Source organism: Meriones unguiculatus, chromosome 9 (assembly GCF_030254825.1).
Source record: "Meriones unguiculatus strain TT.TT164.6M chromosome 9, Bangor_MerUng_6.1, whole genome shotgun sequence".
In the NCBI taxonomy this organism is placed as follows: domain Eukaryota; kingdom Metazoa; phylum Chordata; class Mammalia; order Rodentia; family Muridae; genus Meriones; species Meriones unguiculatus.
In genome coordinates, this window is record NC_083357.1 from 83,632,934 (window position 1) to 83,650,721 (window position 17,788).

At 37.4% G+C, this 17,788-nt stretch overlaps 1 protein-coding gene across 4 annotated transcripts in view; it reads left to right on the forward strand.

The window, feature by feature from the left end:
• Positions 1-17,788, forward strand: part of Tdrd3 (tudor domain containing 3) — a 145,259-nt gene that overhangs the window by 35,458 nt on the left and 92,013 nt on the right. For 3 of the 4 annotated variants that reach the window (XR_009594281.1, XM_060391500.1, XM_060391499.1), the window contains exons 2-3: positions 9,161-9,245; positions 10,755-10,820. Coding sequence is in view for 2 of the 4 variants with exons in the window: in XM_060391500.1 (XP_060247483.1) it covers positions 9,161-9,245; positions 10,755-10,820 (151 nt within the window). In the remaining 2 variants the exon portion in view is untranslated. The remainder of the gene's footprint in view (positions 1-9,160; positions 9,246-10,754; positions 10,821-17,788) is intronic. The other variant, XM_060391502.1, reaches the window with a different exon arrangement.

A 17,788-nucleotide genomic window follows, 5' to 3' on the forward strand; every position in this document is an offset into this window, starting at 1 on the left:
AATGTCTAATTTTCCCTTGCTACAGAATTTTAAACATTGCTTGCTATCTATATCTTGACATAATTGTTGGCATAAGTAGCAGCCTGAACAGAATTATCATCATGTATTTTATATAGGGAATTAGGGCAGAAACAGTGGTTGTTAATGGAACAAGTGATTTTCCTGTTATTAGCTTGAGAGGCTGAAAATGGAGAGTTTGGAGTTTGAGGCTAAGCTGGAGTACAAACTGAATTGGAGGTCAGATTATGGGATTAAAGTCCTGTCTAAGAAAACAAAAACTCAGCCAAACAAAGAAACACACATTCCCATGAGCATAAGTGTACATGCATGCATTCACTGCACACCACACACACCCCCCTCCATATATCAGATGTTGAAAGAGGGCCTAAAGCTTGCATGCATAAAGGACACTTGCTACTCTTCCAGAGAACTGGGATTGGATTTCCAGCATCTACATGGCAACTCAAAACTGTAATGCCAGTTCTAGGGGATCTGACACCCTCTTCTGGCGTTTGCAGACACTGCACACATATGATGCACAGACATATGTGTAGGCAGAATAGCCTGACACATAATACAGAATAATAATAAAAATGTTGAAAGAGTTACATATATGTAAGTAGTGTAACCATCTGCATCTAGCTGACCTTTCAGGTCTCAGGACTGCATGTGAGAAGCAGCTAAGTAACATATAACTCAGACATAAAGAAACATGTGGCTTTTGTTTTTTAGTAGTAACCATTAAAGAAATTCCGTCCATTGTTTGGCAAGTTTTTTTTTTCTCATTAGAAATGAATAATCCTTAGGTGTCAAATTTCGAAAATATTTTCCAAAAATAAGCGATGGTACTGGACTTGGAAGAGAATTACTTAGTATCTGCTCAGCCTCTGCTTTCTGCTGGCTGTGTGCTACACATTTCATGTTTTGTTTATATTAGAACAACTTTATGGATCGGTATTTCCAGTATTATTTCTGCTTTTTGTAGGAGAGAAACTGAGGCACAAATAGATGAGAATGACTGGGATCCTGCTTGTGCCAAAGGGGCATCGAGTTCTGTTTCACTTAAAGTGCAGGCGGATTGGTGGTCATGCTACTTATGAAAACGTCCTACAAGTTTCCATGCGTAATACTTGTAGGTCACGTTTCTAGGTTTAGAACTCAGTGTGTGAGTCCCTTGTGTTCAGTGCAGCCTGAAGCCTGAGGCAGGCACCCCCGGAGTCCTGGGAACTGTAAGGTGGTAGTCGCTCTATAGCACAGGGTAGTAAGGGCCAGCTCAGCCTTGGGCTTATGGGTGGTTTTATAGCTATCTCACATCTGTGTCAAGATAGGAGACAGAAATGTCCAGTCATTTCTTACAGTAAAACATGGCTTATTAAAAATCACCCACGCTGCTTCTAAATTAAAGTATGAAAATAGTGAATTACGTCATAAGTTGTAACCTCTATGAAAGAAATAGTACCCAGGCTTTCATTTTACACTTTGACTTTTATGAAAGTTTACTAGATGAAATCATTGTTAGGTTGGTTGCCTTGGCTTCTGTGCTTTTTGTAGTATACCAATTATGAAATTTTAAAGGATTTTTTTCAAATTATTTGCTTAGCTGTTGTAATTATGCCAAATAAGCATTCCAGAGTTAGTGTCTTCATAGGTTGGTTTAGTTAAGGAAAGTATTTTAATATTTTGTATAGGAAAACAATTTTATGCTGTATTGTTACCTGCTATTTTGTAGTTATTATCTTCAAATGTCATTTTTGTATTGGCATCAGAGAGATAACAATTATTGAAACTATTGAAAGCATTCTTTGTAACTGTTACTAATAAAAAAAATTAGACTTAGGAGACGTCTCCACCGGTAAAGTTTCACTGTGTAATTACAAGGACCAGAGTTGGGATCCTCAAACACACATCAAGTGCAGATGTGACTGCCTGGAACACTAGCGTCCACAGGCAGAGATGGGCTTGTGCTGTGGCTGGCTAACTCCCAGCCAGCTGACAAGGGAGCTGTGTAATATGGTAGAGAGTAAGTGAGGAAGACACCCGATGTCGACCTTGGACCTCCACATGCACTTACACAACACACACTTCATTCACAAATTTCTGTATTTCCAAACGGTGAATGTTGAAAAAAAGTAGACATGTATCTTTTCACATACTGTTTTTATTGTATCAGTTGAACCTTTGAATGCCTACTAAATGAGTTTCTTCTAAGCTTGAATGATTTTTATATCAAACAAAAATTCAGAAATTCTAGTAGTCTATTTTATTTTCTCTTACTTCATAGCAGCAGCAGCAGCAACAATGAAATGTCATAGCCTGCTTTAGTACCTTCCAGGTCTTGCCTTCCAACGGCAATGCAGTATTATACTGTGAAACAAGGTTGCCATCATGTGGCGTTTTCAGGTAGTGAAGCCTTCAGAATTAGAAAGTCCTTAAAAACAACTTTAGGTTTTTAGTTTCTAAATTTTAAATGCTTTTAAATGTTAAATTAGATAAAGCTTTATAGAAGATTTCCCCTAGAACTTTTAAATTGCCTTTTACTCTGGCCTCTGAAATACTTAAAGTTGACCAGCAGTATTGTGTTCATATTGTTTTGCATTTTCTAAAATTGCTTTTTAGGATTTGTAGTGTTTTAGGATCTATAGTGTTAAATTGGTTCTAAACAAGTTTTTGCATATTTACCCTTTTTGTTTCTATTACAGGTTAATTTGGTGAAACATGTGCCTTTTGTGTGCTGTAGCTTTCATGACTATTTCTTTGACTTTCTCTTGGTTTAGGTGTCTCTATTTTTATTACAAATTTAAAAGGTGATGTAAAAGAAGTTAATGTGGGGCCTCAATGGTTAAGAGCACTGTCTGCAGTTCCCTGGCATCTTCAGTGCCCATATTCTTGGGTGTGAAGGACTCAGAGATGGCACAAGGAACTGTAATTCCTTTCCCTGGTGGTCCTTTGGGTAGCTGTGTGCAGGGAGCTCATCCAGTTCGACTGCTCTGATTTTCATTCAGTTCCTTTTTGTGGAGACAACCTGGCCTGGTGGATACTGTTGTTCCTTCTTTCAGTTACTGAGTTCTGTGGTACATTTGCAGTGATTTTGTTACTTTTTACATTTATCAATTGCTTTATTCATTGTTAGTGACATTTTCCATGTTTACAGAACACACTAATGTATAAATGCCACATCCTGGTTCAGTTAGGGTCAGTCCTTTTGTGAAACTGTCAAGTATTTGTAGAAGAGTTACTGACATGCTTATGAGCACATGCTCTGTTTAGTCACAGTTTTGTAATAAAGCTGGAATAAGGTTTAGAAAGTGTGACAGGGAGACCTGTTAAACTTGGAAATTGAGACTCAGACGGGCAGCATTTGATAGATTCTATATACTGTCCCACTCATGAAACCAGCCTCTCTCCATTGCATTAGTGTTTGTGTGTTGAGTGTGCAGTATCCCATGTTGTGTTTGAACATTTGGTTTCCAGCAGAAGGAAGTGAGTCACTAGGGGTGGGTAGCTGGGTTAGATAACCTGGCCTGACTTCCTAACCTCTCTGCTTCCTTCCTGAGTGTGGATATGGTGTGACCTATCCTGCTGTGGTACTTGATCCCTATGTAAACTGGATACCCTTTCTTAGGTTGATTATTGTCAGATATTTGAACACAGCAGTGAGAGGTGTAACTAAAGAAGTTACAGTCTTAGATTGTCGTAAGAACGAGAATTTTTTAAATAAATTTTTATTTTTCATATTAATTAGTTTTTTTTTTTTTTTACTTTGTATTCCAGCTGTAGCCCCCTCCTTCTTTCCCTCCCAATACCACTCTCCCTCCACATCTCCTCTCTGCCCCTCTCTAAGTCCACTGATAGGGGAGGTCCTTCTCCCCTTCCAACTGACCCTGGTTTATCAGGTCTCATCAGGACTGGCTGCAATGTCCTCCTCTGTGGCCTTGCAAGGCTGCTCCTCCCTGAGGAGGGGGAGAGGTCAAAGAGTCAGCCACTGAGTTCATGTCAGAGACAGTCCTTGTTCCCCTTACTGGGGAACCCACTTGGATACTGAGCTGCCATGGGCTATGTCTGAGCAGGGGTTCTAGGTTATATCCATATATCGTCCTTGGTTGAAGAAACAGTCTCATAAAAGACCCCTGTGCCCTGATATATTCGGTCCTTGTGGAGCTCCTGTCCTCTCCAGGTCATACTAATTCCCCCTTCTTTCATATGATTCCCTGAACTCTGCCCAGTTTGGTTTGGTTTGGTTATGAGTCTCAGCATCTGCTTCGATACACTACTAGGTAGAGTTTTTCAGAGGCCCTCTGCGGTAGGCTCTTATCCTGTTACTTGTTTTCTCCTACTTCCAATGTCCATCCCATTTGTCTTTCTAAGTGAGGATTGATCATCTTACCCCTGGTCCTCTTTCTTGTTTGTCTTCTTTAGGTGTACAGATTTCAGTATGTTTATCCTATCTTATAGGTGTAGTACCTACTTATAAGTGAGAATATACCGTGTGTGTCTTTCTGCTCCTGGGATACCTCACTCAGGATGATCTTTTCTAGATCCCACCATTTGCCAGCAGATTTCATGATTTCCTTGTTTTTATTTGCTGAGTAGAATTCCATTGTGTAAGTATACCATAATTTCTGTATCCATTCCTCCGTTGAGGGACATCTGGGTTTTTTCCAGTTCTGGCTATTACGAATATAGCTGCTATGAACACGGTTGAACAAATGTCCTTGTTGTGTACTTGAGCATATTTTAGATATGTGTCTGGAGTGCTATAGGTGGATCTTGAGGAAGTACTATTCCTAATTGTCTGAGAAAGCGCCAGATTGATTTCCAAAGTGGTTGTACAAGTTTGCATTTGCACCATCAATGGAGGAGGGTTCCCTTTTCTCCACAACCTCTCCAGCATGTGTTGTCACTTGAGGTTTTGATCTTAGCCATTCTGATGGGTATAAGGTAAAATCTCAGGATCGTTTTGATTTGCATCTCCCTGATGGCTAAGGACGTTGAACATTTCTTTAAGTGTTTCTCTGCCATTCTATATTCCTCTACAGAGAATTCTCTGTTTAGTCCTATACCCCATTTTTTTAATTGGATTACATGATTTGTTGCATTTTAACTTCTTTAGTTCTTTATATATACTGGATATCAGCCCTCTGTTAGATATAGGTTTGGTGAAGATCCTTTCCCAGTCTCTAGGCTGTTGTTTTATTCCGACGACAGTGTCTTGCTTTATAGAATCTTTAGTTTCATGAGGTCCCATTTATTGATTGTTGATCTTAGAGCCTGGTGTTCTGTTCAGGAAGTTTTCCCCTGTACCAATGAGTTCTAGGCTCTTACCCACTTTTGTTTTCTAACAGGTTTAATGTGTCTGGTTTTATGTTGAGGTCTTTGATCCACTTGGACTTTAGTTTTGTGCAGGGTGATAAATATGGATATATTTACATTTTTCTGCGTGTAGACATCCAGTTGGACCAGCACCATTTGTTGAAGATGCTGTCTTTTTTCCATTGAATGGTTTTGGCTTCTTTGTCAAAAATCAAGTATCCATAGGGATGTGGGTTTATTTCTGGGTCTTCTATTTGATTCCATTGTTCCACCAGTCTGTTTCTGTGCTAATGCCATGTGGTTTTTATTACTGTTGCTCTGTAGTACAGCTTGAGATCAGGGATGGAGATACCTCCAGACCATCTGTTGTTGTACAGGATCAAGAATGAGTATTTTTAATTACTTTAAACAAACTCTTACTCTCATCATCCCATTTGTTTTTGATCTTTTACATGAAACTATACGTTTTGTTGTTCAGCATATTTTGGAGCTTACTAGTTGAATTTTCTTCAGAGTGTGTGTGTTTGTGTGTGCATGAAGTGTCAAATTAGTCAAGAAATTGAACTTCATAAACATTGATGCATTCGTCGGGGTTCTCTAAAGTACAGAACTTATAGCATGACTCCCTCTCTACACATAGAAAGGGGATTAATTAGAATGACTTACAGGCTGCAACATTGGCTGGTTATGAACTGAAAGTCCAAGACTCCAGTAGTTGCTCAGTCTACAAGGTTGAATGTCTCAGATGGTCTTTAGAATCCAAAAGAAGTAGTCTCTAATTCCATTGAAGGAATGGACTTGCTAGCAAGGCAAAAGCAAATGGCAAAGAACAAAAGCTTCCTTCTTCATTGTCCTTACATAGCCTTGCAGCAGAATGTGTGGCCCACCTCAAAGATCAGGATGAGAAGTGGATTTTCCAACTTCAGATTACGTAAAAGTTCCTCATAGGTGTGCCCTCTATTTTTGGTTTTTAGTTATTTCCATATGTAGTCAAGTTTATAACCAAGAACAGCCATCACAATTGGCTTATAAGAGATCGTATTATAAATAATTAGTTGTTTGATAAGAACCTGTTACAGTGTAAGATTATTGAGGTGGGAAGTGGAGGAATTTTTTGGTTTCAGTTTTCTACAGCTAAGTTTATAATTTCAGGCAAGTTTAGTATCCCCGGGACTCCTTTCTTCATATGTAAGGTATGAGGTTTGATTACTTTTAAAGATTTGTTTTAGTCTATTTGATAGGCTGTTTCTCTTTAGTTCTAAGAGGTCATTGTTTTAGGAACAAGTCAGCATTCTGTTAGTCACTGCTTCCTAGGTCCCCATGTGCAAGAGGCTGGAAGGTGGTGATTTTTAATCACTTGGTCAGTGCTTCACATATCACCCATTTCTCTTTGTGTTGCTGTTGCTTTCTCAAATTAAGCTCAGACTAGATTTGTGTTTCCTCATTTTCCAGTCAGAGTGCTCAAGGATAGTTTCACACTTTCTCACTTTCCTGTTTTGGCTTTTAATACTCCCTCTCCATTTTCTTTTTCTTTCCCAGGCTGCCTTAGGTTTGCTTAACATTTTGTTTGTAATTACTTTGACCTTGTATATACCTGTCTACCTATTATATTAAATTGTATAGGTGGCAGCTCTTTGAATGACAATGTAAAATTTTCATCATTTTACTAATAGTTTCTGAGTCACAGAATACTTTTCATATCATAGGGCTTAATATTTACAGAAATAAAATTAGATGGTGATTAATTAGAATTTCATGCATACCCGAGAGTTATAAACAGATGAAAGAGAGTAAAGGAAATTACCATAGCCATTTTGACTTAGGAGGAATGTTTAACTATCTGAGTTTACTGTACACATCTACATTTCATGCTCCCTTGTATACTATCATTTCCTGTCTATCTATTTCCTTTTGGTGGCTTACTTCTATACTTAAGACCTGTGCTTTCTTTCTGCTACACATGTAACTACTTGCTTTCATTAATCATTGCAGTTCAGGACTACCATGGTCTTCTTTTTTTTAATTAAATTTTATTTTATTAATTACACTTTATTCACTTTTCATCCCCCATAAGTCCCTCCCTCCTCCCCTCCCAGTTCCACCCTCCCTCCCCCTTCTTCACTCATGCCCCTCCCCAAGTCTACTGATAGGGGAGGTCCTCCTTCCTTCTGATCTTAGTCTATCAGATCACATCAGAAGTGGCTGCATTGTCATCTTCTGTGGCCTGGTAAGGCTGCTCCCCCCTCAGGGGGAGGTGATCAAAGAGCAGGCCAATCAGATTATGTCAGAGGCAGTCCCTCTTCCTATTAATATGTAACCCACTTGGACACTAAACTGCCATGGGCTACATCTGTGCAGGGGTTGTAGGTTATCTCCATGCCTGGTACTTGGTTGGAGTATGAGTCTCTGGGAAGACCCCTGTGTTCAAATTTTCTGGTTCTGTTGCTCTCCTTGTGGAGTTCCTGTCCTCTCCAGATCTTACTATTTCCCATTTCTTACATAAGATTCCATACCATGGTCTTCTCAAGCACTAGTAGTACATAGTAGTTTGCTGTGTGTGTGTGTGTGTGAAACAGTGTCTGGCTGGTTGGTCTGTAACTCATTGTATAGACCAGTCTGGCTTAAGACTTGTGACAGTCTTCTTACCTCTGCCTTCCAGGTGTTGGGATTATAAGCGTGGCCACTATGCCAGGTTTGTTCATTCTTTGCTTTTTTTTTTTTCTATGTCCACATCAGATTCAGATTTTGGGCCTATGAGATGGCACAGTGGGTAAAAGTACTTTCTGGGACCCAAAGTTTCATCTTTGGAGCCTATGTAAAGGGAAAAGGAAAGAAATAACTCCACAAACTTGTCCTCAGACTTCTGCGTATACACTGTAATACATGTGCACACACCTCAAGTAAATACATGAATAATATAAAAAGTTTACACTGATAAATGTCGTAGAAGTACTATAGTATTGGAGGTTTATGATGGAGTTGCTGACTCCAAGAATGAGCTTAATATAATTCTGTTGGATTAGCTTCTAGAGCAGCTCGCTTAGCACTAGGAGAATGTGGGCAGTGATGATGGGTAGTGACACTAGTCCATTGGCTAAGCAAGTTGCTGTTGATCATAAAACATTTTAGATGCAGATGGTCATTTTTATATGTTTATGCTTGAATCATAGAATTTATCAAAAATATCCTCTTGCATATGGATGAATGGCTAGAGATACATTTTTTCCTCTTTGGATACAACAGTTCATTTACTTTTGAATTAATTATAGTTTTGTCCAGATGTAAAATTGGGTTGTACTGAGTAAATGAACATTTAGGGTTCATAAGACATTGATTTAAAAAGGCAGAAAAAGCAAAGGATCTGCTATAAAGGTTTCCTTTCTTAATGTCTCTGAGAGTCAGTAGTGCTTACTGAAGGATTCTTGAGATCATGATGTTAAAGAGGTATCCAGGAGGAGATTTTCTTGTTCTTAGTTCTTGTCAACTAAGTTTAAACTCTTGGTTATTTTAGTCTTAATTTTACAGTGTACCACATTCTGTTTTAAGAGCTTACCACATTGAGAGATATTAGGTCAAAATTATTTTTATCTTATTGCAAAGAGGAGCTCAGATTTAGACAGGCTGGCATGTAATCTTCTCTCAGAAAGTATATGGATAATTTCATTCACACAATATCCCATTTAAGGTACAGAAAAGATGTATGTATGTTCACTGTTTTTGTCAGAATAGTATACAAGACAAGGATGTTTCACTCTTTGTTAGGATTTAATAGAAAGCAAAGCTGCATATTGTAAAATTTTGCTTAATCTTGAGTTTAGATAATATTAAAGTGTTTATTTTATTTTAACAGGTATCTTTCAGATGAAGGCATTGAAGCTTGCACAAGTTCTCCTGGCAAAGTCAATATAAATGACATCATCCTGATTGCTCTCAATGTAGGTTAAGTTTATTAACTTTTATTAGACTTTTTAAATTTAAATCTATACCAATGAAAAATACATTATAAACTGTATTTTATACTAAATAATGTAGAGAGCATTTTTAGTTTTTGTTCCTTTTAAGTTATAGAGGTGTTTGTTGAATTTAATACCTAATATTAGCTGGCTGTAAATATCACAGAATACAGTGAGAAGGGAAAAAGCATGTTTTTAGTGGTTTTGTAATAGTAAGTTCTTTAAAACAGTTTTCATTTAGTTTGCATTATGTTGTAGCCTTAATTTATTTTAAAAAACATTATTTATTTTATTTTATATGAATGACTGTTTTGCTTAGCTATATAAATGTGTGTAATGTGTGTCCCTGGTGCAAGGGGAAGGCAGATTAGGTTGCTGGATCTTCAGATGGTTGTGAGCTGCCATATGGATTCTGGTAACTAAACTCAGGTCTTCTGCAAGAACAACAGGTGCTCTTAACCTCAGAGCCACCCCTCCACCCTTACTTCTTTTCTTAGATGTGTTTTTCTGCTCAGAGTTTTGTGATGAACAGATTAAGTCTTAACTTTTTTCATTTGTAAAGTAGGGAAGTAAGAATATTAAGAAATGGTATTAAAATCCTGCATATAGTTTAGGTTCAAATAACGTTAATTATTCAGAAAAAAATTAAGTGCAGTCGTCATTTAATGAGCACTACTGATGTTTAGTAAGTTTAGAAACACAGTGTGTTATTTCTCTTGAGATCTATATTCCACCTAATGACCTTCCAAATATTCTTAAGTTTTCACTTTTGAAGAAGACACTGTCCTTAGTCCATAAAATCTCTACTTTCTTATATGCGCTGTGTAGGCTTCTCCCAGTCACAGATGCGCTATAACCTTAGTAAACAGTTTCTGTGTTTGCGTTTTTGTGTGCAGTGGTTTCCTGAATCATACGTACTTCCGTCTTTTTGTAGTTAGCCAGTTCTAAACCGTTATCTCTTTCTGAAATTTCTGTAAACAGGGGACTGTCCTTTACTATAAAGGTGCTGCTGCTCTGCCATCCCAGCAACACCATTCCCTGTTGTTTCCTTTGCTGTATTATGAATGTCAGAGCTAGGGGAGTAATTGGTTTTCATGCCTCTGGATATTAAGATTCTATGGCATTAGGCTGTTAAAACATAACTGGGCTTTTTGTAGTCCAAAGCTGTCATTTGACTTTTGGATTAGAGCATTAATTTTAAGTAAGGTCATAATGGATGTGATTTGCTGGGGATTTTAGTAGAGAAGAGTGACTAAGGTAAAGGAGAACCAAAGACATATGATGCCTCTGTCTCCTTCTGTTTGCTTTGCTGGTACAATGCAACGTGTAGCTAAATGGTTTGAAAATAGTGACTACATACATTTTATAAATAGTTCAAGATATTTGCTTAATTTTTCTTCAACGTGCTTGATGTAGTTTCTTTTGTTCATGAGACTGAATTTAGGTTTACTTTTCTATAATTCTATTTTAATAATAAAATATTTATTTTAGACAGATTTGAGAACAATTGGAAAGAAGTTCCTTCCCAGTGACATCAACGGTGGCAAGGTAGAAAAGGTAAAGAGGAGGGAGCCCCTCAAGCCTGCTGACCGCCATAGCAACCTGGAATGTGCACTAACTGGTTACCAGACAGCAAGGCTGGACGGCCACAGACAAAGCTGTTCCACTTCACATACAAACACTGTTTAAAAAAACAAAAAACAAACAAACAAACAAAAAATAACGCTGGTGAATTTGAAAGTTAGAAACTTCATTTAGAAATTGTAAATATGGTCTATTAACTTGGCATGTAGCACTTGTCACATTATTAAAGTGCCAACAAGCCCCCCTTTCTGTTTGTGTTTTAATTTTCTTTGTAAACTGTTACTAAATTTATTCAATATGTTTATGACTGTAAAAGTATAAGATTATGAGGTCATTAGCAGTTTGGCAAAGATGAATGTCTGGTTGCTGTTGTCATTGTGTGTTTCATATGCAGGTGTTCGTATCTGGATTTTCTCAGTGGCCTTTTTTTTTTTTTTTTAAATGCAGGAATACCTCTTAAAAAATAATCAGGTAGGGGGACTATTCCTGTACATTTCTGTTTAACCATATTTTTAAATGGAAAATAAATGTATATTATTTTAGTAAAGCGTTTAAGATATGCTGCTAGTTTGGGATGTGAGTTATGCAGGTATGCACATGCATGTGCATTTGTGTGTGTAGGTGTGTTTGTAGCTTATAGGATAATCACCAATGTCATTCTTCATGACCCTTCCATTTTTCTTTTCAGACAGTTTCAATTTAGCTGAACTAGTGAACTTCTAGGAAGTTATCTTTTCTACATCCCATTTCAATATCTCTATAATTCGGATGTGCACTATCGTGTGTGTGTGTGTGTGTGTGTGTGTGTCTGTGTGTGTGTACTGAAGATCATACTCAGCTCATCATTCTTATGAACCAATGCTCTATTGGCTGAGCCATTTCTCCACCAAATTTTGTATAAGAACTTCCTGTGAATTGTGTCAAGGTATCATATTTATCAAATATTTTTGAAATGTAAAAAAAAAAAGATGCACTGTTGGTCCTGTTCTGAACTGTTAGTCTAGTTTCTTAGCAGTGTTACAGTCCACAGTATCTTCTTCATATTCCCTCAGAGGGAGTGGAGATCATCAATTACTCTCCTCTGGACAATTCTTTGTACATATGTCACTGCCACAGCTTTTTTCCCCATTTATCTTAGATATTTTACTTATTGTTAGTTTGAAGTATTGTTTTCTGATTTTTAGTGTATTTTACAAAGTCCTCTCTAATTTGTTTATATTTTACTTTTGGTTACAAAAATATTTGTTCTCAGATGTAGTTTTCTGCTGGATTTGGCTTGGTCCCTAAACCATCATTACTATTACTTGAGTTTCTAGTCCATAGCAAGATGGGGCCTGGTAGTTTGCATTTTGATTATTTTCAGAGGGCCTTGCTGTCCTGGAAACATCCTTAGAAAGCCCCCTGCATTATAACTACAGATTGGCTGGCAAACGTGGGTAGCTCTGTTGGACAGTAATTATACAAGAGTGCATGCACATCTGTATACTAGATTAGTTAAGACAGTGAGAGCCTTCTGTAGTACTGTTTTACTATTTTTCCATTGTCTATGTGTCCTTAAGACTCAGAGCTCTCTGCTGCCTTGGGCTCACCAGCAGATGGAGACTTTCTTTACCATGGTCACTTTCTTAGCACAGTTTTGCTTCTACAGTATGTGCAATACTTTTCAAAGATATGAATGAAAATATTTTGAAAACAGTTTTAATACAAAATTTAAAAGCTGATACATAGATTGTATTCATTTTGTTGGCCATATATAGCTATATTTAGGCTCAGTATATAAGGGATATATTGTTGATATGAATTGAAAATTAACACAGCTCACTACACATTATTTGTACCTTTATTATGAAGATTTATCACCTAGCATTTCATCATGTTAACAATGCTTGATTGTTATAAAGATACAATCTACCATTAAATTACATGTTACAGTTCTTAATAAGCTTTATCTTAATCTGTAAATAAGGTATAGGGAAATAGTAGTAAGTATGGCATTTTAATTACAAATATGCCTATCTTTTACTTTGCTGTGCCAATTATTATATGAAGTATACTTAAATATGATGCTAATTTATATACAATGAAATATAAATTGGATCATTCTTTCTATGTTTTTTATTGATTATATTTTCCTTTCACTAATTGCTTTTCACATGAAATGTAATTGTTGGTTTTTAGAAGGAAGTACTATTCTCTAGTTTCCTTTTTATATTAGGAAAGGAAGAAAGGTTTAAAAGGGAGGTGAGAAGAAATGAGAACGAGAGAGAAACAGAGAGTGAGCTAGATTTCATGGTTAACTCCCAAACACAGCAGACTTAGGTGGCCTGAATCCCTTCACTGGACTTGATTCTACTGAATTCCAAGCCTGTCTGTGATAGTTCCATTTTAGAGAGTAGAGAGACAAACAGACAGATGCAGAGAGACACAGAGAGACAGAGAAAGACACTTGAGGATTAGGGAACATTTTCCCACGTATTTAGAAGCCAGGGAAGAGTGGAAACCATCATGTTTGTAGGAACTTCCTCCATTTGCCTTGTGTGATTTTTTTTTTTTTTTTTTTTTTTTTTTAAGCCTCACCTAAGTGTCCTCCAACTTCTTTGGACCCTAGGCCTGAGGCTCATCACACTGTTATTCCTGGAGCCTCTGCTAACAGACGGGTAATTGTGTGTGCAGGTCCATGAGAAAAGGCTGAATTTCATCTCCTGGAAGACCAAAGTTTGTGCTGCCGCTGTTACTGTTAGTGAGAATAAGATAACACCGTTTTCAGGATTAGGACTAGTAGGAAGAGCTCGTAGATTGGTGATCATGTAGTTATGTGACATTTTACCTATCTACTCTGGGTGTAGTCTCATCTAGAGATGTCTCAACCTTCAGAAAGACATTATCATCTGGATTTTTCAACTCCAGTTTTAGTCGTTGTTATTATCACTGATTATTTTGGGACAATATAGAATTGCAAAAAGTGGAATTAACTTTATTAATTAGTAATTAATATGGCACTTTCCCAGAGGGTCTTTCCCCTCTAATTGTCTCTGTAACATTGTTTTGAAATTTCTATTTACTCCGGATAATGTTTGACCATGGCTTCATAGGTTTTAAGCAGAGATTTGACAGGTGATGAGAAGGTGTACAGAGGATTTCCTCCACGCTTCCCAGTCCAAGCTACACGTTTCAATAGTGGTTTTTTGTTTTTTTTTCTCTATCTCTTTAGTTGCTAAATATTGGAGGCAGGGGTGCGGAGGGAAGGAAGGAGAGAGAGGATACAGAGAGACAGAGACTATGTTATATCTCATACAACTTCTTTTCTGAGTTTTTTTTAGGGCAGAGTTTATGTTTCTTAGATATTCTGTAGCCTTGGGACAGATAGGCACAAATAAAGTAGAGACTATGGGAAATAGTCATGATGTAAATGTAGTATAATTATTTAATATTTTTCTCTGTTTAATTTAAACGTTTTATTATCTTCACAGCAGTTTAAAAAACGTATGCATGGTAATTGTAAGATATAGCTTAGTTTGAACGATTTGTGTCCAGTCCAGTTACTTGAGGTTGTTGAAGAAGCTTAACAGGAAACATGTTAGATGTTTTGTGGTACTCTCCTGAAGAGAAGGGACACAGATGTCTATTCACTACAGATAGGGAACCAATAACTAGTTAAGTAACACATCAGCTGTCCAGTTTGATGAGCCAGGGAGTTTATTGGGGTTACTTACAGGAGTATTGGAGAGGTGTTGCCAATACCAGTAAGCATGTTCTGCATAGCCTGCAGATGGCTCAGCAGGTATGAGAATCTTCTCCAAGCACCCCTGCTCCTCATTGGGAGCAGTAAAAACTCAGGAAGGTCTCCCTCCAGCAGACCTCATCAATTTTAGGTATCAGCTCTGCAGGGCTTGGAAGGTGGTTTACCCTAAGTCTCCTGGGCCTCCCACCAGGCTGGAAGGTCGCAACCTGGAAGAAATTGCTGCACAGCAGTCAGGTTCTGGAGTTATTTCTTTTTAAGTTGTATATGACTTTTTAAATTGTGAAGCTTCATTTTTGCAAGCTCAAGTGACTGGCTTAGAGCCCCAGCAATACCAGCTTGAGCCACAAGATGGCTGCCATGCCTTAAAATTCAGCAGGAAGCAGCAGAGTTCTCCGTTTGAAGGGTGAATATTTTAAAGGAAAAAAAAAAAAAGGGAAAATATTCAGGCTTTAATCTAAAGCTGTTGTCTTTAGATTACTACTTTGTTAATTTAGTCTGTGGTAAATAGTAGTTTGTTAGTGTTTTATTTGCTGAATTATTTATTAAAATTAAGCATGCACTTGTATTTTTTCCAAGAAATGAATAAAATTAGGAATTTGTGTTTTATTTACTGAGGTTTAGTAAAGCAAATTGTTAATGCTCCAATCTGTATTTTTCTAAGTGTATATTAGACAGATAAATTCTGAAAACGAAAACAACCACAATAACAACAAAGCTTTAAAAAGTAAGTTCTGTCAGCAGCAGTGAAGGCAGAGACTTGGGGACTTGTGGGTGCCCACAGGGAGCGTGACCTTGGATTGCGGCCTCCACAAGGCTCCTGTCCTTGGCCGTTTGCTGTGATGACTCAAAGCACGAAGAGCCTGGTGTTTGTTGTGTTATTCTTTTTACATATAACCGTTGACTTTGTTGTTCAGGAATCTCAAATTTGGGAAACTAGTCAAGACATTTTTAAAGGCTCTAAAATTCCTAACAGATAGGCACTTTACAATCTTACAGTAAGTATACCACCATATACATTTGCTTTGTATTATTATCATTGCCATCAATATTATTTTCACTTAAATAGGCTTCCTGTATGTGTAAGAGAGTTGAAAATATGAAAGGATCAGGATTCCAGACGTTTTTGCCAATATTGTTTTTTTCAATCCCTGATACTTTTGGTTTTACCTTCTCCATCTTTGGAACATCAAATTTAGAGTTTATTTTTAGTAAAACCTTATTTTGTTCTCTTTTTGATTTGTTTGAGAATCCCCTTTGACTAATGTTAAATGATTGGTCTCTTTTATCTGTACAGTCTTTTGGAAAACACAAAAGCAGAAATTACCACCGTGAATTCAGGTTTTGTTGCTGCAGCGCCCATTTGAAGCACCAAATGTCCTTCAGCTGTGGCAAACTGCTGCTCAGTCTGAGTTTCTAACTGTAGTGCAGCATCTCCTTTAGTCTCTGTGCTCTAGAGTACAATAGTCTTTAAAGAATAATATTCTCTTTGCTCTGTATGTCTCATCTGCTTTTAATGTTTGTTGTAGAATACACAGTAGAAAATGAGCTTGCTTTGGTGAGACAACTCCATGTTTGCATTCTGCTTTGCATTACAGTCACTGATGACCTCTGGCAAAGTATTTCTTTCTCTGTGCTGTTAGTTTTATTTACATGAGAATAGAGACTGATCCTAAGGTAGTATGTAATTCCCAGGTGAATTCAACAAAGTCTGCAAGGCTCCTGTTTTGCCTCCTGGTATATTGGTTGCGTGTTAAGTAAGTTATAGTATAGCACTGGAAAAATTATTTTTTAATAAAATTTTATTCTCACTACTTTTTGAGAGGTTTTCTATAAACCAGAACAGTTTGGAACTTGCTGTGTATCCAGACTGTACTCACTTTTGTGATCCTCTGGGCCTTAGCCTCCCAGGGGCTAGGATTATAGGTGTACTTTCTGTTTAGGAATATTTAGCTTATTATTTATCTTATGTGTGTGTTGTTTTGCCTGCATGTATGTCTGTGCACCACATGTGTGCCTGGGGATTACAAAGGCCAGAAGAGGGTGCTACATCTTCCGAAATGGAGCTTACAAATGGCTGTTGGTTGTTAGCCACTGTGTGGGGTCTGACCTGAGTCTGCTGAAAGATCAGCCGGTACTCTTAACTACTGAGCCATCTCCACAGTCTCCAGAAATAGTTTATATTTAAGCAGGTAAAAAATTACCGTATTCATTCATTTACTTAGGAAGAGTGTGTGTGCGCGTACACCCTCGTGGTTAGGAGTTGGTTTTTTCCCTCCACCATGTGGGCCCTGGGACTTGAAATATGCTTCCACAAAGCTTTGTGGCAAGTGCCTTTCTCACCAAGCCTTCTCCTTGCCTATAGCAGTTTTGAGTATGCATATGTACAAAATGAAACAGACACAGAGCTCCAAAAAAAAAGAGATTTATGTCAGAAGTACATAAAACAGGGAGAGCCACCTAAGCTTAGGTGCAGGAAACATTGCTCTCTTTTGCTAGACTGTTGACTTTTAGAGATATGATTTTCAATTATGAAATAGTGATCAGGTCTCCATAGTGGAAGCATATTTGAAACCTTGGAGAACATTGTACATAGGCTGGAGCAATGGCCCAGCAGTTAGTATTTCTTGCTGTCTTTGCAGAGAATGAAGTTTGGTTTCTAGCATCCATGTCAGGTGATTTCACAGCCACTTGTAATTCCAGCTCCCCAGATCTGATGCCTTCTTCTGACATCCACAAGCTTCTGCATATATGTGCACATGCATGTAGACAAACACACATACACATAAATAATATATCTTTGGAAAAAAATCCTTACAGTACACATTCTCTGTACACACATCTTCCTGCTACAAGATTTAAAAATATGTATATGTGTATTGTATATGTGTATATAGCTTATGTGTATATATTTAGTAGATATACACAAAACTATATATCATATTTAATGTTATTTTTGTTTTAAAATAATATGAATTATAGGAAATGGGGCCTAATCAAATTTTTTAACTGTTAATTATTCATGGAAGATTTATGTAGTTGATATTTGTGATTACTAGAATCTAAGTTCTCTGAGTTTGGGGAATTTTTTATTCTATGATAGTTAGAGAGAGAAGAAAGAAAACAAGTAGCATATCTTTCCCTTGGTGTGCTGCCACATCATTCCACTTGTTTCAGCTTTGCTTAGTGTAGAAGATCATGG